The sequence below is a fragment of the Bombina bombina genome, chromosome 7 (genome assembly GCF_027579735.1).
Source record: "Bombina bombina isolate aBomBom1 chromosome 7, aBomBom1.pri, whole genome shotgun sequence".
In the NCBI taxonomy this organism is placed as follows: Eukaryota; Metazoa; Chordata; class Amphibia; order Anura; family Bombinatoridae; genus Bombina; species Bombina bombina.
The window spans coordinates 136308730-136332168 of NC_069505.1; the positions used below are offsets into that span (position 1 = coordinate 136308730).

Genomic DNA, 23439 nt, shown 5'->3' on the forward strand with positions numbered 1-23439 from the left:
TTGCGCACTTGTTTTTGAGAGGCATGACATGCAGTCGCATGTGTGAGGAGCTCTGATACATAGAAAAGACTTTCTGAAGGCGTCATTTGGTATCGTATTCCCCTTTGGGCTTGGTTGGGTCTCAGCAAAGCAGATACCAGGGACTGTAAAGGGGTTAAAGTTAAAAACGGCTCCGGTTCCGTTATTTTAAGGGTTAAAGCTTCCAAATTTGGTGTGCAATACTTTTAAGGCTTTAAGACACTGTGGTGAAATTTTGGTGAATTTTGAACAATTCCTTCATACTTTTTCGCAATTGCAGTAATAAAGTGTGTTCAGTTTAAAATTTAAAGTGACAGTAACGGTTTTATTTTAAAACGTTTTTTGTACTTTGTTATCAAGTTTATGCCTGTTTAACATGTCTGAACTACCAGATAGACTGTGTTCTGAATGTGGGGAAGCCAGGGTTCCTTCTCATTTAAATAAATGTGATTTATGTGACACTGAAAATGATGCCCAAGATGATTCCTCAAGTGAGGGGAGTAAGCATGGTACTGCATCATTCCCTCCTTCGTCTACACGAGTCTTGCCCACTCAGGAGGCCCCTAGTACATCTAGCGCGCCAATACTCCTTACTATGCAACAATTAACGGCTGTAATGGATAATTCTATCAAAAACATTTTAGCCAAAATGCCCACTTATCAGCGTAAGCGCGACTGCTCTGTTTTAGATACTGAAGAGCATGAGGACGCTGATAATGGTTCTGAAATGCCCCTACACCAGTCTGAGGGGGCCAGGGAGGTTTTGTCTGAGGGAGAAATTTCAGATTCAGGGAAAATTTCTCAACAAGCTGAACCCGATGTGATTACATTTAAATTTAAGTTGGAACATCTCCGCGCTCTGCTTAAGGAGGTATTATCCACTCTGGATGATTGTGAGAATTTGATCATCCCAGAGAAACTATGTAAAATGGACAAGTTCCTAGAGGTCCCGGGGCTCCCAGAAGCTTTTCCTATACCCAAGCTGGTGGCGGACATTGTAAATAAAGAATGGGAAAGGCCCGGTATACCTTTCGTCCCTCCCCCCATATTTAAAAAATTGTTTCCTATGGTCGACCCCAGAAAGGACTTATGGCAGACAGTCCCCAAGGTCGAGGGAGCGGTTTCTACTTTAAACAAACGCACCACTATACCCATAGAAGATAGTTGTGCTTTCAAAGATCCTATGGATAAAAAATTAGAAGGTTTGCTTAAAAAGATGTTTGTTCAGCAGGGTTACCTTCTACAACCAATTTCATGCATTGTCCCTGTCACTACAGCCGCGTGTTTCTGGTTCGATGAGCTAGTAAAGGCGATCGATAGTGATTCTCCTCCTTATGAGGAGATTATGGACAGAATCCGTGCTCTCAAATTGGCTAATTCTTTCACCCTAGACGCCACTTTGCAATTGGCTAGGTTAGCGGCAAAGAATTCTGGGTTTGCTATTGTGGCGCGCAGAGCGCTTTGGTTGAAATCTTGGTCAGCTGATGCGTCTTCCAAGAACAAACTCCTTAACATTCCTTTCAAGGGGAAAACGCTGTTTGGCCCTGACTTGAAAGAGATTATCTCTGATATCACTGGGGGTAAGGGCCACGCCCTTCCTCAGGATAGGTCTTTCAAGGCCAAAAATAAACCTAATTTTCGTCCCTTTCGTAGAAACGGACCAGCCCCAAGTGCTACGTCCTCTAAGCAAGAGGGTAATACTTCTCAAGCCAAGCCAGCCTGGAGACCAATGCAAGGCTGGAACAAGGGAAAGCAGGCCAAGAAACCTGCCACTGCTACCAAGACAGCATGAAATGTTGGCCCCCGATCCGGGACCGGATCTGGTGGGGGGCAGACTCTCTCTCTTCGCTCAGGCTTGGGCAAGAGATGTTCTGGATCCTTGGGCACTAGAAATAGTCTCCCAAGGTTATCTTCTGGAATTCAAGGGGCTTCCCCCAAGGGGGAGGTTCCACAGGTCTCAATTGTCTTCAGACCACATAAAAAGACAGGCATTCTTACATTGTGTAGAAGACCTGTTAAAAATGGGAGTGATTCATCCTGTTCCATTAGGAGAACAAGGGATGGCGTTCTACTCCAATCTGTTCATAGTTCCCAAAAAAGAGGGAACGTTCAGACCAATCTTAGATCTCAAGATCTTAAACAAGTTTCTCAAGGTTCCATCGTTCAAAATGGAAACCATTCGAACAATTCTTCCTTCCATCCAGGAAGGTCAATTCATGACCACGGTGGATTTAAAGGATGCGTATCTACATATTCCTATCCACAAGGAACATCATCGGTTCCTAAGGTTCGCATTCCTGGACAAGCATTACCAGTTCGTGGCGCTTCCTTTTGGATTAGCCACTGCTCCAAGGATTTTCACAAAGGTACTAGGGTCCCTTCTAGCGGTGCTAAGACCAAGGGGCATTGCAGTAGTACCTTACTTGGACGACATTCTGATTCAAGCGTCGTCCCTTCCTCAAGCAAAGGCTCACACGGACATAGTCCTGGCCTTTCTCAGATCTCACGGATGGAAAGTGAACGTGGAAAAGAGTTCTCTATCTCAGTCGACAAGGGTTCCCTTCTTGGGAACAATAATAGACTCCTTAGAAATGAGGATTTTTCTGACAGAGGCCAGAAAAACAAAACTTCTAAACTCTTGTCGGACACTTCATTCCGTTCCTCTTCCTTCCATAGCGCAGTGCATGGAAGTAATAGGTTTGATGGTAGCGGCAATGGACATAGTTCCTTTTGCGCGCATTCATCTAAGACCATTACAACTGTGCATGCTCAGTCAGTGGAATGGGGACTATACAGACTTGTCTCCGAAGATACAAGTAAATCAGAGGACCAGAGACTCACTCCGTTGGTGGCTGTCCCTGGACAACCTGTCACAAGGGATGACCTTCCGCAGACCAGAGTGGGTCATTGTCACGACCGACGCCAGTCTGATGGGCTGGGGCGCGGTCTGGGGATCCCTGAAAGCTCAGGGTCTTTGGTCTCGGGAAGAATCTCTTCTATCGATAAATATTCTGGAACTAAGAGCGATATTCAATGCTCTCAAGGCTTGGCCTCAGCTAGCAAAGGCCAAGTTCATACGGTTTCAATCAGACAACATGACGACTGTTGCGTACATCAACCATCAGGGGGGAACAAGGAGTTCCCTGGCGATGGAAGAAGTGACCAAAATCATTCAATGGGCGGAGACTCACTCCTGCCACCTGTCTGCAATCCACATCCCAGGAGTGGAAAATTGGGAAGCGGATTTTCTGAGTCGTCAGACATTACATCCGGGGGAGTGGGAACTCCATCCGGAAATCTTTGCCCAAATTACTCAACTGTGGGGCATTCCAGACATGGATCTGATGGCCTCTCGTCAGAACTTCAAGGTTCCTTGCTACGGGTCCAGATCCAGGGATCCCAAGGCGACTCTAGTAGATGCACTAGTAGCACCTTGGACCTTCAAACTAGCTTATGTATTCCCGCCGTTTCCTCTCATCCCCAGGCTGGTAGCCAGGATCCGTCAGGAGAGGGCGTCGGTGATCTTGATAGCTCCTGCGTGGCCACGCAGGACTTGGTATGCAGAGCTGGTGAATATGTCATCGGCTCCACCATGGAAGCTACCTTTGAGACGAGACCTTCTTGTTCAAGGTCCGTTCGAACATCCGAATCTGGTCTCACTCCAGCTGACTGCTTGGAGATTGAACGCTTGATCTTATCAAAACGATGGTTCTCAGATTCTGTTATTGATACTCTTGTTCAGGCCAGAAAGCCTGTAACTAGAAAAATTTACCACAAAATATGGAAAAAATATATCTGTTGGTGTGAATCTAAAGGATTCCCTTGGGACAAGGTAAAGATTCCTAAGATTCTATCCTTTCTTCAAGAAGGATTAGAGAAAGGATTATCTGCAAGTTCCTTGAAGGGACAGATTTCTGCCTTGTCTGTGTTACTCCACAAAAAGCTGGCAGCTGTGCCAGATGTTCAAGCCTTTGTTCAGGCTCTGGTTAGAATTAAGCCTGTTTACAAACCTTTGACTCCCCCTTGGAGTCTCAACTTAGTTCTTTCAGTTCTTCAGGGGGTTCCGTTTGAACCCTTACATTCCGTTGATATTAAGTTATTATCTTGGAAAGTTTTGTTTTTGGTTGCAATTTCTTCTGCCAGAAGAGTTTCAGAATTATCTGCTCTGCAGTGTTCTCCTCCTTTTCTGGTGTTCCATGCAGATAAGGTGGTTTTACGTACTAAACCTGGTTTTCTTCCAAAAGTTGTTTCTAACAAAAACATTAACCAGGAGATAGTCGTGCCTTCTTTGTGTCCGAAACCAGTTTCGAAGAAGGAACGTTTGTTGCACAATTTGGATGTTGTTCGCGCTCTAAAATTCTATTTAGATGCTACAAAGGATTTTAGACAAACATCTTCCTTGTTTGTTGTTTATTCTGGTAAAAGGAGAGGTCAAAAAGCAACTTCTGCCTCTCTCTCTTTTTGGATTAAAAGCATCATCAGATTGGCTTACGAGACTGCCGGACGGCAGCCTCCTGAAAGAATCACAGCTCATTCCACTAGGGCTGTGGCTTCCACATGGGCCTTCAAGAACGAGGCTTCTGTTGATCAGATATGTAGGGCAGCGACTTTGTCTTCACTGCACACTTTTACCAAATTTTACAAGTTTGATACTTTTGCTTCTTCTGAGGCTGTTTTTGGGAGAAAGGTTTTGCAAGCCGTGGTGCCTTCCATTTAGGTGACCTGATTTGCTCCCTCCCTTCATCCGTGTCCTAAAGCTTTGGTATTGGTTCCCACAAGTAAGGATGACGCCGTGGACCGGACACACCTATGTTGGAGAAAACAGAATTTATGTTTACCTGATAAATTACTTTCTCCAACGGTGTGTCCGGTCCACGGCCCGCCCTGGTTTTTTAATCAGGTCTGATAATTTATTTTCTTTAACTACAGTCACCACGGTATCATATGGTTTCTCCTATGCAAATATTCCTCCTTAACGTCGGTCGAATGACTGGGGTAGGCGGAGCCTAGGAGGGATCATGTGACCAGCTTTGCTGGGCTCTTTGCCATTTCCTGTTGGGGAAGAGAATATCCCACAAGTAAGGATGACGCCGTGGACCGGACACACCGTTGGAGAAAGTAATTTATCAGGTAAACATAAATTCTGTTTTTTGGTTCAGCACCTGGGTAGCGCTTGCTAATTGGTGGCTAAATGTAGCCACCAATCAGCAAGTGCTATCTAGGTGCTGAACTAAAAATGGCCCGGCTCCTTTGTTTACATTCCAGCTTTTTCAAATAAAGATAGCAAGAGAATGAAGGAAAATTGATAATAGGAATAAATTAGAAAGTTGCCTAAAATTGCTGCTCTATCTGAATCATGAAATTAAAACATTTGGGTTCAGTATCCCTTTAAAATTGAATGCTCTGTCTGAATCATGAAAGAGAACATTTAGGTTCAGTATCCCTTTAAGATAAGTTTCCTAATTTTCTGTGACCGAGAGACTCGTTCATGACAATGTGTAGTGCTCTATAAAATAAGTTTTGGCAAATTGATCTGTGTTTGCTGTTTTACATTATTTAGTAGGAAAGTTATTGTGTTTGGCGCCTCCACAGTCCTAAACATGAAGATTTTTTTTTTTTTTTTTTTTTTTTTTTTTTTTTTTAACTGTCCCCCTAGTTCCAGAGAGAACCAGATTTGTACTCAAGGTAACAATCTATTTATCTCTGGTCTGTAAACTGTAGTAACATTTAAGGGCAACACCTCCTTTTTTTTTTTTTTTTTAAATGTATTTCTTTTATTTACTAGTTTGTATACATGTGAACTGAATTAGTCAAGACGGGTAGGTTTACTTATATGTATTTTTATATATAACATCACATTAAAGTTTTTTGTATGTATTTATTTGTTAGTTGTTCTTGCTAATAAGGGGATATCAATACTAGGTTGTAAAGTCAAACAGTAATATAATTAGTCCCAAACCTTCACCTACGTCTGAAGGAGACAACACTCACAGGTGAGGTTACATTGCCCTGGAATGTCACCGCAATAAAAAAAATATCCTGGTGTGTGAGTCTTCACATGCAATTCCAGGTTTGGTACTATTTAAAATATAGCTTTTGTTGTTTTTGGATATAGAAGAAGGGTAGGAGTCCCTGTCCCAAGTAGCACAAAATAGTATACCTACCTGGTCCTGAGTGTATCACTTCTAGAGTGAAGACAAATGCTTTATTGTAAGCATAAAACGTGTTTGTTTTTTTTGTTTGTTTTTTAATATATATCTATCTTTCCTATTATTTCCACAGAGATACCATATGGAGAATCTTTACGGGGGCACTGCAGCTGGAAGAGAAGTCTAATGTTCTGTTACATGATCTGCGTGAGATAGAAGCTTGGATCTACCGCTTACTGCGCTCCCCCACACCAGTTCCAGGCCAGAAGCGGGTAGATGTAGAAGTCCTGCCTTTGGACTTGCAGCCACCACTAACCTTCGCCCTTCCCGAGGCCTCTCGATTCTCCCTTGTAGATTTTCCCCTGCATCTTCCTCTTGAACTTTTGGGAGTGGAAGCCTGTTTGCAGGTTCTGTCCTGCATTATGCTTGAGCACAAGGTAGGCATTAAAAATACTGCAGTGAGATCGAGGGAGTGTGTGTTTTTCTGCTTCTGGTCTACGTAGCACTTTGCTAGCTGTCTGTGTGCAGATAATCTTTAGACAAACAGTTGTGGCATTCAGTCATTCATGGAATGTGCTTTCTTTATAAAATAAAGAGTTGGTGAATATTAAACACACATGATACATAGTAATAAATATTTGTTGTAAGAAACTTAAAGGGACACTGAACCCAATTTTTTTCTTTCATGATTCAGATAGAGCATGCAATTTTAAGCAACTTTCTAATTTACTCCTATTATTAAATTTTCTTACATTCTTGCTTTTCAAATAAAGATAGCAAGAGAATTAAGTTAAGAAGCCGGCTCAATTTTGGTTCACAACCTTGGTTGCGCTTGCTGATTGGTGGCTAAATGTACCCAACCAATAAACAAGTGCTGTCCAGGGTCTGAAGCAAAAATTGGTTGGCTCCTTAGCTTAGATGCCTTCTTTTTCAAATAAAGATAGGAAGAGAAAAATTGTTAATAGGAGTAAATTAGAAAGTTGCTTAAAATTGCCTGCTCTGTCTGAGTCATGAAAGAAAAAAAAATGTGTTTAGTGTCCCTTTAAAGGGACATTTAAAGTCAAAGATGAATTCTCAATAAAATGTTTATATGTGTAGTAAAAGTTGCAATATACTATAATTATATTGCTTGCTGCTCATGTAATGTTTTTTTCCATTGTCCACATTCAGGCTGGAGCACTTCTAGACTTAAATGGACATAATAATCAAAAAAGATCATGCTCTAATTTGTTAGAGCCTATCATATCATGTTAAGACTATTGATTCTGCACTACTGTGTGTCTAACCCTTGCAAAGGGATTAAATACAAGGTGAACTACTTATGGTTCCTAATGGAAGCTGCAGCTGATCCAATCAGCAGCGTTTGTTACACATCTAGCTCTGCTGATTGGATCAGCAGCGTCTCCCGCTCAGGACTAGCAGTGCTCTGCAGATCCCGAGTGGCACATCAGTATAGTAGTTAATTTATATCTGTTGCATACCAGCTGCTGCAAATGAGATAAGATACACAGCACTTAAGGATTTTCAAGGTGCATGTCCCTGGATTGCAAAATAATACAAATATTGCTATGAAAATGACAGTTTAAATGATTTTGTAAGATTTATTTTGGAGACAGAATATATATATATATATATATATATATATATCTATCTATCTATCTATCTATCTATCTATATATATACTGGGCATATATAAGGGAAAATTACTTTATAGCTTCTATAAACTGATTTAATGTTCTTTAAAAGTGCATTGTTTTGGTTACCACAGGTGTCTGCAGCACATCCTGTATTAGTGTTCTCCACAAAAAAGTTTGCTAGCCGGGTGGCATTATGAAGCAGCCTTGTGGGGGCAGTGTAATACTTTACAAAATACCATTTTCAAATTAAAGGGATAGAAAAGTCAAAATTAAGTTTGCATGATTCAGATAGACCATGTAATTTTAAGACACTTCTTAAATTCACTTCATTCTCTTGGTATCCCTTGTTGAAAAAGAATACGCAAATATCCTACACTAGTGGGAGCTGCTGCTGAATGGTGCCTGCACACATTTGTCTCTTGTGATTGGCTAACTAGATGTGTTCATCTAGCTGCCAGTAGTGCAATGCTGTTCCTCCAGCAAAGGATAATAAAAGAACAAAGCTAATTTGATTATGGAAGTAAATTGGAAAGTTGTTTAACCCCTTAAAGGACCAGTCAACACATTTAGATTTGCATAATCAACAAATGCAAGATAAAAAGACAATGCAATAGCACTTAGTCTGAACTTTAAATGAGTATTAGATTTTTTATAACAAGTTTCAGTTATGTATATTTCCACTCCCCTTGTACCATGTGATAGCAATCAGCCAATCACAAATGCATATACGTATATTCTGTGAATTCTTGCACATGCTCAGTAGGATCTGGTGACTCAAAAATTGTAAATATAAAAGACTGTGTACATTTTTTTTTAATGAAAGTAAAATGGAAAGTTGTTTAAAATTACATGCTGTATCTGAATCATGAAAATTTAATTTAACCTGAGTGTTCCTTTAAGAACCACAGCACTTTTTTTAAAATTTATTTTGGGACCAAGGCTATTTTTACATTTCTGCGGTGTTTGTCTTTAGCTGTAATTTTCCTCTTACTCATTTACTGTACCCACATATATTATATACCGTTTTTTTTCTCGCCATTAAATTAACTTTCTAAAGATACCATTATTTTCATCATATCTTCTAATTTACTACATTTTTTTTTATAAAATATGAGGAAAAAATGCAAAAAACAAACACTTTTTCTAACTTTGACCCCCAAAATCTGTTACACATCTACAACCACCAAAAACACCCATGCTAAATAATTTCTAAATTTTGTCCTGAGATTAGAAATACCCAACGTTTACATGTTCTTTGCTTTTTTTGCAAGTTATAGGGCCATAAATACAAGTAGCACTTTGCTATTTCCAAACCACTTTTTTTTCAAAATTAGCAATAGTTACATTGGGACACTATCTGTCAGGAATCCCTAAATAACCCTTTACATGTGTATATTTTTATATATATATATATATATATATATATATATATATATATATATATATATATATATATATATATATATATTTTAGAAGAAAACCCAAAGTATTGATCTAGGCCCCTTTTGGTATATTTCATGCTACCATTTCACCGCCAAATGCATTCAAATAAAAAAAAATCGTTCACTTTTTCACAAACTTTAGGTTTCTCAGTGAAATTTTTTACAAACAGCTTGTGCAATTATGGCACAAATGGTTGGAAATGCTTCTCTGGGATCCCCTTTGTTCAGAAATAGCAGACTTATATGTCTTTGGCGTTACTTTTTGGTAATTAGAAGGCTGTTAAATGCCGCTGCGCACCACACATGTATTATGTCCAGCAGTGCAGGGGTTAATTAGGGAGCTTGCAGGGTTAATTTTAGCTTTAGTGTAGAGATCAGCCTCCCACCTGACACATCCCACCCCCTGATCCCTCCCAAACAGCTCTCTTCCCTCCCCACCCCACAATTGTCCCCACCATCTTAAGTACTGGCAGAAAGTCTGCCAGTACTAAAATAAGTTTCTCATATTCTGCTGTGTAGGATCCCCCCCCAACAGCTCTCTAACCCTACCCCTCTACTTTACTATGCGCCATTTTGGGTACTGGCAGCTGTCTGCCAGTACCCATTTTGCCATAAATAATGTTTTTTTTTATTTTTTTTTAATTTTTCTGTAGTGTAGCTATATATATATCAGAACGATGAGCCTATATTTAATATTGGATAATTTTATCTTAAAAGGACAGTAAAGTCAAAATTAAACATTCATTATTAAGATTGATCTTAACATTTTTACAAAACTTTCCAATTTTACTTTTTATCAAATTTGCTTTGTGATTGGCTGATGGCTGTCACATGGTACGTGTATGCATTTGTGAATGGCTGATGGCTGTCACATGGTACCGGGGGAGTGGAAAAAGACATAACTTTTAAAATTGTCAGAAAAAAAATCTACTACTCATTTGAAGTTCAGACTAAGTGCTATTGTATTGTCTTGTTATCTTGCATTTGTTGATTATGCAAATCTACTGTGTTGACTGGTCCGTTAACAATTTTTCTTTGTTCTCTTGGTATTTTTATTTGAAAAAGCAGGAATGTAAGCTTAGGAGCCAGACCAATTTTTGGTTAAGCACCTGGGTAGCGCTTGCTAATTGGTTGCTAAATGCAGACACCAATCAGTAAGCGCTACCTAGGGTTCTGAACCAAAAATGGGCCAGCTACTAAGCTTACATTTCTGCTTTTTAAAATAAAGATCTCAAGAAACAAAGAAAAAACGATAATAGGAGTAAAATTGAAAGTTGCTTAAAATTGCATGCTCTCTCTGAATAATGAAAGAATTTTTTTTGAGTTTCATACCCTTTAAGTAAAATATTGACTTTACTGTCCCTTTAATATTGTTAGCAGGGTTGTCAGTAAACTCAGCCACCTGGTGCACCCACTAAATAGGCCCTGGGGAGAACACTGTGATGTTTTTTCTATATATGAGTTTATGGATTTTGACAGTAAATAATGGCCATTAGACCTTTATGGTCTGCTCATTATCCTGTGTCCATAGGAAGTGATTAGTTTCACTGGTTGAGGTAATAGAGTGTTGCTATAGAAGATATATAGTATAAAGTCCTTTTTATTATTGTCACGCGTTTACCTCTCTTTTCCTATCCATTTTTCTTTTTGGTTTTAAGATTCAGGACTCTACTTCCCAATTCACTTCTAATTGTCAGGCTGATATTTGTTTTCTTAAAGGGATATGAAACCCAAACATTTTCTTTTGAGGTTCAGACAGAGCATACCATTCTAAGATTGTTTTTCCAATTTACTTATTACTTTTACCCATGATATTCTGTGTTGAAGAAATACCTAGGTAGGCATCTGGAGCAATACAGGGCAAGAAATAGTGCTGCCTTCTAGTGCTCTTGCAAATGGATATCATTCTTCCAGAATTGCTGCCATATAGTGCTCCAAAAAACGGGCCAGCTCCTAAGCATACATCCCTGCTTTTCAACAAAGATACCAAGAGAACAAAGAGAAATTGATAATAGAAGTAAATGAGAAAGTTGTCAGGTGAGCAGACTATACCAACAGGGCGAGACAGGGTATAAAAAAAACAGCCCAGGAAAATTTTCTGTTGACTCTGTAGAATACACACTCCCCATTTTTCTCGTAGAGGATTACTGGGATACTCCTTCCCCCAATTTTTTCTTCTTCAATTAGACTAGTTTATAATAAAAAAAGAAAAATGTCAGATTATGTTTTATATAATTGGCTACAACCAAATTTCACCCATGACTCCCTTTCACAGTGTGAAAATGATTATCCATAGTGTGATCTGGAGAAGACACTCAAAACAGTTATTTCTCCAACATAGGTGTGTCCGGGCCACGGCGTCATCCTTACTTGTGGGATATTCTCTTCCCCAACAGGAAATGGCAAAGAGCCCAGCAAAGCTGGTCACATGATCCCTCCTAGGCTCCGCCTACCCCAGTCATTCTCTTTGCCGTTGTACAGGCAACATCTCCACGGAGATGGCTTAGAGTTTTTTAGTGTTTAACTGTAGTTTTTATTATTCAATCAAGAGTTTGTTATTTTAAAATAGTGCTGGTATGTACTATTTACTCAGAAACAGAAAAGAGATGAAGATTTCTGTTTGTATGAGGAAAATGATTTTAGCACCGTAACTAAAATCCATGGCTGTTCCACACAGGACTGTTGAGAGCAATTAACTTCAGTTGGGGGAACAGTGTGCAGTCTCTTGCTGCTTGAGGTATGACACATTCTAACAAGACGATGTAATGCTGGAAGCTGTCATTTTTCCCTATGGGATCCGGTAAGCCATGTTTATTACGATGGTAAATAAGGGCTTCACAAGGGCTTATTAAGATTGTAGACTTTTCTGGGCTAAATCGATTCAGTTTTAAAACATATTTAGCTTTGAGGAATCATTTTATCTGGGTTTTATTGATATTATAATATCGGCAGGCACTGTATTAGACACCTTATTTCTCTGGGGCTTTCCCAAAGCATAAGCAGAGCCTCATTTTCGCGCCGGTGTGACGCACTTGTTTTTGAGAGGCATGGCATGCAGTCGCATGTGAGAGGAGCTCTGATACTTAGAAAAGACTTTATGAAGGCGTCATTTGGTATCGTATTCCCCTTTGGGCTTGGTTGGGTCTCAGCAAAGCAGATACCAGGGACTGTAAAGGGGTTAAAGTGTTAAAACGGCTCCGGTTCCGTTATTTTAAGGGTTAAAGCTTCCAAATTTGGTGTGCAATACTTTTAAGGATCAAGCGTCGTCCCTTCCTCAAGCAAAGGCTCACACGGACATTGTCCTGGCCTTTCTCAGATCTCACGGCTGGAAAGTGAACGTGGAAAAGAGTTCTCTATCCCCGTCAACAAGGGTTCCCTTCTTGGGAACAATTATAGACTCTTTAGAAATGAGGATTTTTCTGACAGAGGCCAGAAAAACAAAACTTCTAAACTCTTGTCGGACACTTCATTCCGTTCCTCTTCCTTCCATAGCGCAGTGCATGGAAGTAATAGGTTTGATGGTAGCGGCAATGGACATAGTTCCTTTTGCGCGCATTCATCTAAGACCATTACAACTGTGCATGCTCAGTCAGTGGAATGGGGACTATACAGACTTGTCTCCGAAGATACAAGTAAATCAGAGGACCAGAGACTCACTCCGTTGGTGGCTGTCCCTGGACAACCTGTCACAAGGGATGACCTTCCGCAGACCAGAGTGGGTCATTGTCACGACCGACGCCAGTCTGATGGGCTGGGGCGCGGTCTGGGGATCCCTGAAAGCTCAGGGTCTTTGGTCTCGGGAAGAATCTCTTCTACCGATAAATATTCTGGAACTAAGAGCGATATTCAATGCTCTCAAGGCTTGGCCTCAGCTAGCAAAGGCCAAGTTCATACGGTTTCAATCAGACAACATGACGACTGTTGCGTACATCAACCATCAGGGGGGAACAAGGAGTTCCCTGGCGATGGAAGAAGTGACCAAAATCATTCAATGGGCGGAGACTCACTCCTGCCACCTGTCTGCAATCCACATCCCAGGAGTGGAAAATTGGGAAGCGGATTTTCTGAGTCGTCAGACATTACATCCGGGGGAGTGGGAACTCCATCCGGAAATCTTTGCCCAAATTACTCAACTGTGGGGCATTCCAGACATGGATCTGATGGCCTCTCGTCAGAACTTCAAGGTTCCTTGCTACGGGTCCAGATCCAGGGATCCCAAGGCGACTCTAGTAGATGCACTAGTAGCACCTTGGACCTTCAAACTAGCTTATGTATTCCCGCCGTTTCCTCTCATCCCCAGGCTGGTAGCCAGGATCCGTCAGGAGAGGGCGTCGGTGATCTTGATAGCTCCTGCGTGGCCACGCAGGACTTGGTATGCAGAGCTGGTGAATATGTCATCGGCTCCACCATGGAAGCTACCTTTGAGACGAGACCTTCTTGTTCAAGGTCCGTTCGAACATCCGAATCTGGTCTCACTCCAGCTGACTGCTTGGAGATTGAACGCTTGATCTTATCAAAACGATGGTTCTCAGATTCTGTTATTGATACTCTTGTTCAGGCCAGAAAGCCTGTAACTAGAAAAATTTACCACAAAATATGGAAAAAATATATCTGTTGGTGTGAATCTAAAGGATTCCCTTGGGACAAGGTAAAGATTCCTAAGATTCTATCCTTTCTTCAAGAAGGATTAGAGAAAGGATTATCTGCAAGTTCCTTGAAGGGACAGATTTCTGCCTTGTCTGTGTTACTCCACAAAAAGCTGGCAGCTGTGCCAGATGTTCAAGCCTTTGTTCAGGCTCTGGTTAGAATTAAGCCTGTTTACAAACCTTTGACTCCCCCTTGGAGTCTCAACTTAGTTCTTTCAGTTCTTCAGGGGGTTCCGTTTGAACCCTTACATTCCGTTGATATTAAGTTATTATCTTGGAAAGTTTTGTTTTTGGTTGCAATTTCTTCTGCCAGAAGAGTTTCAGAATTATCTGCTCTGCAGTGTTCTCCTCCTTATCTGGTGTTCCATGCAGATAAGGTGGTTTTACGTACTAAACCTGGTTTTCTTCCAAAAGTTGTTTCTAACAAAAACATTAACCAGGAGATAGTCGTGCCTTCTTTGTGTCCGAAACCAGTTTCGAAGAAGGAACGTTTGTTGCACAATTTGGATGTTGTTCGCGCTCTAAAATTCTATTTAGATGCTACAAAGGATTTTAGACAAACATCTTCCTTGTTTGTTGTTTATTCTGGTAAAAGGAGAGGTCAAAAAGCAACTTCTGCCTCTCTCTCTTTTTGGATTAAAAGCATCATCAGATTGGCTTACGAGACTGCCGGACGGCAGCCTCCTGAAAGAATCACAGCTCATTCCACTAGGGCTGTGGCTTCCACATGGGCCTTCAAGAACGAGGCTTCTGTTGATCAGATATGTAGGGCAGCGACTTTGTCTTCACTGCACACTTTTACCAAATTTTACAAGTTTGATACTTTTGCTTCTTCTGAGGCTGTTTTTGGGAGAAAGGTTTTGCAAGCCGTGGTGCCTTCCATTTAGGTGACCTGATTTGCTCCCTCCCTTCATCCGTGTCCTAAAGCTTTGGTATTGGTTCCCACAAGTAAGGATGACGCCGTGGACCGGACACACCTATGTTGGAGAAAACAGAATTTATGTTTACCTGATAAATTACTTTCTCCAACGGTGTGTCCGGTCCACGGCCCGCCCTGGTTTTTTAATCAGGTCTGATAATTTATTTTCTTTAACTACAGTCACCACGGTATCATATGGTTTCTCCTATGCAAATATTCCTCCTTAACGTCGGTCGAATGACTGGGGTAGGCGGAGCCTAGGAGGGATCATGTGCCCAGCTTTGCTGGGCTCTTTGCCATTTCCTGTTGGGGAAGAGAATATCCCACAAGTAAGGATGACGCCGTGGACCGGACACACCGTTGGAGAAAGTAATTTATCAGGTAAACATAAATTCTGTTTTTTGGTTCAGCACCTGGGTAGCGCTTGCTAATTGGTGGCTAAATGTAGCCACCAATCAGCAAGTGCTAACTAGGTGCTGAACTAAAAATGGCCCGGCTCCTTTGTTTACATTCCAGCTTTTTCAAATAAAGATAGCAAGAGAATGAAGGAAAATTGATAATAGGAATAAATTAGAAAGTTGCCTAAAATTGCTGCTCTATCTGAATCATGAAATTAAAACATTTGGGTTCAGTATCCCTTTAAAATTGAATGCTCTGTCTGAATCATGAAAGAGAACATTTAGGTTCAGTATCCCTTTAAGATAAGTTTCCTAATTTTCTGTGACCGAGAGACTCGTTCATGACAATGTGTAGTGCTCTATAAAATAAGTTTTGGCAAATTGATCTGTGTTTGCTGTTTTACATTATTTAGTAGGAAAGTTATTGTGTTTGGCGCCTCCACAGTCCTAAACATGAAGATTTTTTTTTTTTTTTTTTTTTTTTTTTTTTTTTTTTAACTGTCCCCCTAGTTCCAGAGAGAACCAGATTTGTACTCAAGGTAACAATCTATTTATCTCTGGTCTGTAAACTGTAGTAACATTTAAGGGCAACACCTCCTTTTTTTTTTTTTTTTTTAAATGTATTTCTTTTATTTACTAGTTTGTATACATGTGAACTGAATTAGTCAAGACGGGTAGGTTTACTTATATGTATTTTTATATATAACATCACATTAAAGTTTTTTTGTATGTATTTATTTGTTAGTTGTTCTTGCTAATAAGGGGATATCAATACTAGGTTGTAAAGTCAAACAGTAATATAATTAGTCCCAAACCTTCACCTACGTCTGAAGGAGACAACACTCACAGGTGAGGTTACATTGCCCTGGAATGTCACCGCAATAAAAAAAATATCCTGGTGTGTGAGTCTTCACATGCAATTCCAGGTTTGGTACTATTTAAAATATAGCTTTTGTTGTTTTTGGATATAGAAGAAGGGTAGGAGTCCCTGTCCCAAGTAGCACAAAATAGTATACCTACCTGGTCCTGAGTGTATCACTTCTAGAGTGAAGACAAATGCTTTATTGTAAGCATAAAACGTGTTTGTTTTTTTTGTTTGTTTTTTAATATATATCTATCTTTCCTATTATTTCCACAGAGATACCATATGGAGAATCTTTACGGGGGCACTGCAGCTGGAAGAGAAGTCTAATGTTCTGTTACATGATCTGCGTGAGATAGAAGCTTGGATCTACCGCTTACTGCGCTCCCCCACACCAGTTCCAGGCCAGAAGCGGGTAGATGTAGAAGTCCTGCCTTTGGACTTGCAGCCACCACTAACCTTCGCCCTTCCCGAGGCCTCTCGATTCTCCCTTGTAGATTTTCCCCTGCATCTTCCTCTTGAACTTTTGGGAGTGGAAGCCTGTTTGCAGGTTCTGTCCTGCATTATGCTTGAGCACAAGGTAGGCATTAAAAATACTGCAGTGAGATCGAGGGAGTGTGTGTTTTTCTGCTTCTGGTCTACGTAGCACTTTGCTAGCTGTCTGTGTGCAGATAATCTTTAGACAAACAGTTGTGGCATTCAGTCATTCATGGAATGTGCTTTCTTTATAAAATAAAGAGTTGGTGAATATTAAACACACATGATACATAGTAATAAATATTTGTTGTAAGAAACTTAAAGGGACACTGAACCCAAATTTTTTCTTTCGTGATTCAGATAGAGCATGCAATTTTAAGCAACTTTCTAATTTACTCCTATTATCAAATTTTCTTACATTCTTGCTTTTCAAATAAAGATACCAAGAGAATGAAGTTAAGAAGCCGGCTCAATTTTGGTTCACAACCTTGGTTGCGCTTGCTGATTGGTGGCTAAATGTACCCAACCAATAAACAAGTGCTGTCCAGGGTCTGAAGCAAAAATTGGTTGGCTCCTTAGCTTAGATGCCTTCTTTTTCAAATAAAGATAGGAAGAGAAAAATTGTTAATAGGAGTAAATTAGAAAGTTGCTTAAAATTGCCTGCTCTGTCTGAGTCATGAAAGAAAAAAAAATGTGTTTAGTGTCCCTTTAAAGGGACATTTAAAGTCAAAGATGAATTCTCAATAAAATGTTTATATGTGTAGTAAAAGTTGCAATATACTATAATTATATTGCTTGCTGCTCATGTAATGTTTTTTTCCATTGTCCACATTCAGGCTGGAGCACTTCTAGACTTAAATGGACATAATAATCAAAAAAGATCATGCTCTAATTTGTTAGAGCCTATCATATCATGTTAAGACTATTGATTCTGCACTACTGTGTGTCTAACCCTTGCAAAGGGATTAAATACAAGGTGAACTACTTATGGTTCCTAATGGAAGCTGCAGCTGATCCAATCAGCAGCGTTTGTTACACATCTAGCTCTGCTGATTGGATCAGCAGCGTCTCCCGCTCAGGACTAGCAGTGCTCTGCAGATCCCGAGTGGCACATCAGTATAGTAGTTAATTTATATCTGTTGCATACCAGCTGCTGCAAATGAGATAAGATACACAGCGCTTAAGGATTTTCAAGGTGCATGTCCCTGGATTGCAAAATAATACAAATATTGCTATGAAAATGACAGTTTAAATGATTTTGTAAGATTTATTTTGGAGACAGAATATATATATATATATATATATATATATATATCTATCTATCTATCTATCTATCTATATATATACTGGGCATATATAAGGGAAAATTACTTTATAGCTTCTATAAACTGATTTAATGTTCTTTAAAAGTGCATTGTTTTGGTTACCACAGGTGTCTGCAGCACATCCTGTATTAGTGTTCTCCACAAAAAAGTTTGCTAGCCGGGTGGCATTATGAAGCAGCCTTGTGGGGGCAGTGTAATACTTTACAAAATACCATTTTCAAATTAAAGGGATAGAAAAGTCAAAATTAAGTTTGCATGATTCAGATAGACCATGTAATTTTAAGACACTTCTTAAATTCACTTCATTCTCTTGGTATCCCTTGTTGAAAAAGAATACGCAAATATCCTACACTAGTGGGAGCTGCTGCTGAATGGTGCCTGCACACATTTGTCTCTTGTGATTGGCTAACTAGATGTGTTCATCTAGCTGCCAGTAGTGCAATGCTGTTCCTCCAGCAAAGGATAATAAAAGAACAAAGCTAATTTGATTATGGAAGTAAATTGGAAAGTTGTTTAACCCCTTAAAGGACCAGTCAACACATTTAGATTTGCATAATCAACAAATGCAAGATAAAAAGACAATGCAATAGCACTTAGTCTGAACTTTAAATGAGTATTAGATTTTTTATAACAAGTTTCAGTTATGTATATTTCCACTCCCCTTGTACCATGTGATAGCAATCAGCCAATCACAAATGCATATACGTATATTCTGTGAATTCTTGCACATGCTCAGTAGGATCTGGTGACTCAAAAATTGTAAATATAAAAGACTGTGTACATTTTTTTTTAATGAAAGTAAAATGGAAAGTTGTTTAAAATTACATGCTGTATCTGAATCATGAAAATTTAATTTAACCTGAGTGTTCCTTTAAGAACCACAGCACTTTTTTTAAAATTTATTTTGGGACCAAGGCTATTTTTACATTTCTGCGGTGTTTGTCTTTAGCTGTAATTTTCCTCTTACTCATTTACTGTACCCACATATATTATATACCGTTTTTTTTCTCGCCATTAAATTAACTTTCTAAAGATACCATTATTTTCATCATATCTTCTAATTTACTACATTTTTTTTTATAAAATATGAGGAAAAAATGCAAAAAACAAACACTTTTTCTAACTTTGACCCCCAAAATCTGTTACACATCTACAACCACCAAAAACACCCATGCTAAATAATTTCTAAATTTTGTCCTGAGATTAGAAATACCCAACGTTTACATGTTCTTTGCTTTTTTTGCAAGTTATAGGGCCATAAATACAAGTAGCACTTTGCTATTTCCAAACCACTTTTTTTTCAAAATTAGCAATAGTTACATTGGGACACTGATATCTGTCAGGAATCCCTAAATAACCCTTTACATGTGTATATTTTTATATATATATATATATATATATATATATATATATATATATATATATATATATATATATATATATATATATATATATATATTAGAAGAAAACCCAAAGTATTGATCTAGGCCCCTTTTGGTATATTTCATGCTACCATTTCACCGCCAAATGCATTCAAATAAAAAAAAAATCGTTCACTTTTTCACAAACTTTAGGTTTCTCAGTGAAATTTTTTACAAACAGCTTGTGCAATTATGGCACAAATGGTTGGAAATGCTTCTCTGGGATCCCCTTTGTTCAGAAATAGCAGACTTATATGTCTTTGGCGTTACTTTTTGGTAATTAGAAGGCTGTTAAATGCCGCTGCGCACCACACATGTATTATGTCCAGCAGTGCAGGGGTTAATTAGGGAGCTTGCAGGGTTAATTTTAGCTTTAGTGTAGAGATCAGCCTCCCACCTGACACATCCCACCCCCTGATCCCTCCCAAACAGCTCTCTTCCCTCCCCACCCCACAATTGTCCCCACCATCTTAAGTACTGGCAGAAAGTCTGCCAGTACTAAAATAAGTTTCTCATATTCTGCTGTGTAGGATCCCCCCCCCAACAGCTCTCTAACCCTACCCCTCTACTTTACTATGCGCCATTTTGGGTACTGGCAGCTGTCTGCCAGTACCCATTTTGCCATAAATAATGTTTTTTTTTATTTTTTTTTAATTTTTCTGTAGTGTAGCTATATATATATCAGAACGATGAGCCTATATTTAATATTGGATAATTTTATCTTAAAAGGACAGTAAAGTCAAAATTAAACATTCATTATTAAGATTGATCTTAACATTTTTACAAAACTTTCCAATTTTACTTTTTATCAAATTTGCTTTGTGATTGGCTGATGGCTGTCACATGGTACGTGTATGCATTTGTGAATGGCTGATGGTTGTCACATGGTACCGGGGGAGTGGAAAAAGACATAACTTTTAAAATTGTCAGAAAAAATATCTACTACTCATTTGAAGTTCAGACTAAGTGCTATTGTATTGTCTTGTTATCTTGCATTTGTTGATTATGCAAATCTACTGTGTTGACTGGTCCGTTAACAATTTTTCTTTGTTCTCTTGGTATTTTTATTTGAAAAAGCAGGAATGTAAGCTTAGGAGCCAGACCAATTTTTGGTTAAGCACCTGGGTAGCGCTTGCTAATTGGTTGCTAAATGCAGACACCAATCAGTAAGCGCTACCTAGGGTTCTGAACCAAAAATGGGCCAGCTACTAAGCTTACATTTCTGCTTTTTAAAATAAAGATCTCAAGAAACAAAGAAAAAACGATAATAGGAGTAAAATTGAAAGTTGCTTAAAATTGCATGCTCTCTCTGAATAATGAAAGAATTTTTTTTGAGTTTCATACCCTTTAAGTAAAATATTGACTTTACTGTCCCTTTAATATTGTTAGCAGGGTTGTCAGTAAACTCAGCCACCTGGTGCACCCACTAAATAGGCCCTGGGGAGAACACTGTGATGTTTTTTCTATATATGAGTTTATGGATTTTGACAGTAAATAATGGCCATTAGACCTTTATGGTCTGCTCATTATCCTGTGTCCATAGGAAGTGATTAGTTTCACTGGTTGAGGTAATAGAGTGTTGCTATAGAAGATATATAGTATAAAGTCCTTTTTATTATTGTCACGCGTTTACCTCTCTTTTCCTATCCATTTTTCTTTTTGGTTTTAAGATTCAGGACTCTACTTCCCAATTCACTTCTAATTGTCAGGCTGATATTTGTTTTCTTAAAGGGATATGAAACCCAAACATTTTCTTTTGAGGTTCAGACAGAGCATACCATTCTAAGATTGTTTTTCCAATTTACTTATTACTTTTACCCATGATATTCTGTGTTGAAGAAATACCTAGGTAGGCATCTGGAGCAATACAGGGCAAGAAATAGTGCTGCCTTCTAGTGCTCTTGCAAATGGATATCATTCTTCCAGAATTGCTGCCATATAGTGCTCCAAAAAACGGGCCAGCTCCTAAGCATACATCCCTGCTTTTCAACAAAGATACCAAGAGAACAAAGAGAAATTGATAATAGAAGTAAATGAGAAAGTTGTCAGGTGAGCAGACTATACCAACAGGGCGAGACAGGGTATAAAAAAAACAGCCCAGGAAAATTTTCTGTTGACTCTGTAGAATACACACTCCCCATTTTTCTCGTAGAGGATTACTGGGATACTCCTTCCCCCAATTTTTTCTTCTTCAATTAGACTAGTTTATAATAAAAAAAGAAAAATGTCAGATTATGTTTTATATAATTGGCTACAACCAAATTTCACCCATGACTCCCTTTCACAGTGTGAAAATGATTATCCATAGTGTGATCTGGAGAAGACACTCAAAACAGTTATTTACTGTGTCTGTGTGATTTGACAAGACACTAGAAACCATTCAAAGGAGGCTACTTTTTGCGCTCGCGTGCAATCCCGCCCCCTGCCCGCGCACAGCCAATCACGAGCGGGCAGGAGCTGTTAATCTCCTCGGTCTGACTAGACCGAGGAGATTGAATTTCGCCAGATTAGAGGTGGCGAAGAGGCTCAGGAAGCAGCGGTCTGGTGACCGCTGCTTGATAAATGACGGCGAGCAAGTTCTTGAGAGAACTTGCTGCCGTATGGGCTTAAAGGGACATGAAACCCAAATTTTTTCTTTCATGATTTAGAAAGAGCATACAATTATAAACAACTTTCTAATTTACTTTTATTATCTATTTCTCCAACATTGGTGTGTCCGGTCCACGGCGTCATCCATTACTTGTGGGAAATATTCTCCCCCACAGGGAAAGGCAAGGAGAGCACACAGCAAGAGCTGTCCATATAGCTCCCCCTCTGGCTCTGCCCCCCAGTCATTCTCCTTGCCGCTCTGAACAAGTAGCATCTCCACGGGGATGGCGAGGAGTTTGTGGTGTTAGTTGTAGTTTTTTATTTCTTCTATCAAGAGTTTGTTATTTTAAAATAGTGCTGGCTTGTACTATTTACTCTACAACAGAAAAGTGATGAAGATTTCTGTTTAAGAGGGCTATGATTTTAGCACAAGTAACTAAAATCCATTGCTGTTACCACGCAGGACTGTTGAAACTAGAGAACTTCAGTTGGGGGTAACAGCTTGCAGACTCATCTGCTTCAGGTATGACTAGTCTCCTTCTAACAACACAGGCTAATGCTAGATGACAGTCATTTTTCCCCTCAGGGAAAACGGTAAGCCATTTTTCTTTCACCTCAGCAAAAAAGATAACAGGCTTCCCCTTTTTGAATTTTATGCTGGTAGACACTGTTAGGGGCCAAATCGATTGGTTTTTATTGCAATATCATGGCATATGAAATGTTTTATGAGCTCATATACACTTGGGGACGTTTTTTATTGATCTGGCTTGTTTTAGACACCTAAATCTAGTCAGGAAGGCCCCTTCACTCTAGTGTACTGAGGGAGGAGGCCTCATTTTGGCGCTTCAGCTGCGCAGTTGAATTTCAAGGCAGTGCATGCAGTCTCATGTGAGAGGGTTCTGTGGCTCAGAAAGTGACTCCAGAAGGCTTATTTCTGTGGATGGTTGACCCCTAAGGAAGGTAAAAGCTACAGCAATGCTGTAGCAGGGATTGTGGTGTATAAAAACGGTTAAATCCAACAATTTGCTCCGGTTTGCTTGTTTTAAGAGCTAGAGTCTCCATATTTGCTGTGCAATACTTTATAAGCATTAAGACACTGGGGTCCAAATTTCATAAAAATCGGATATTGCCTTCATAGTTTTTTTGAACATTCAGAAATAAAGTGTGTCATTTTATTATTTAAAGAGACAGTAACGTTTTTGTTTAAAATCGTTTTTATTGCATTGTTTGCCTGCCTAAATCTGTTTAACATGTCTGGGCCATCAGATAACCTATGTTCTGTGTGTGTAGAGACAAATGTGGTTCCCCCTTCGAGTGTTTGTGATGATTGTGCCATAGCGTCCAAACAAAATAAGGACAGCTCTGTTACATTTCATAATGTTGCCCAAGATGATTTATCTAATGAAGGTAGTGGGGATAGTTCTACATCCTCTCCTTCTGTGTCTACAGCAGCTTTGCCCGCGCAGGCGACACCTAGCGCGCCAGTGCTTATTTCTATGCAACAATTGACAGCAGTAGTGGATAATTCTATAGCAAATCTTTTATCCAAACTGCCA

The 23439-nt window shown here is 39.4% G+C and overlaps 1 protein-coding gene across 1 annotated transcript in view; it reads left to right on the forward strand.

The window, feature by feature from the left end:
• MADD (MAP kinase activating death domain) overlaps positions 1-23439 on the forward strand; it is a 372537-nt gene that overhangs the window by 33412 nt on the left and 315686 nt on the right. The window contains exon 4 of the mRNA XM_053720335.1: positions 6301-6604. Coding sequence (XP_053576310.1) covers positions 6301-6604 — 304 coding nt within the window. The remainder of the gene's footprint in view (positions 1-6300; positions 6605-23439) is intronic.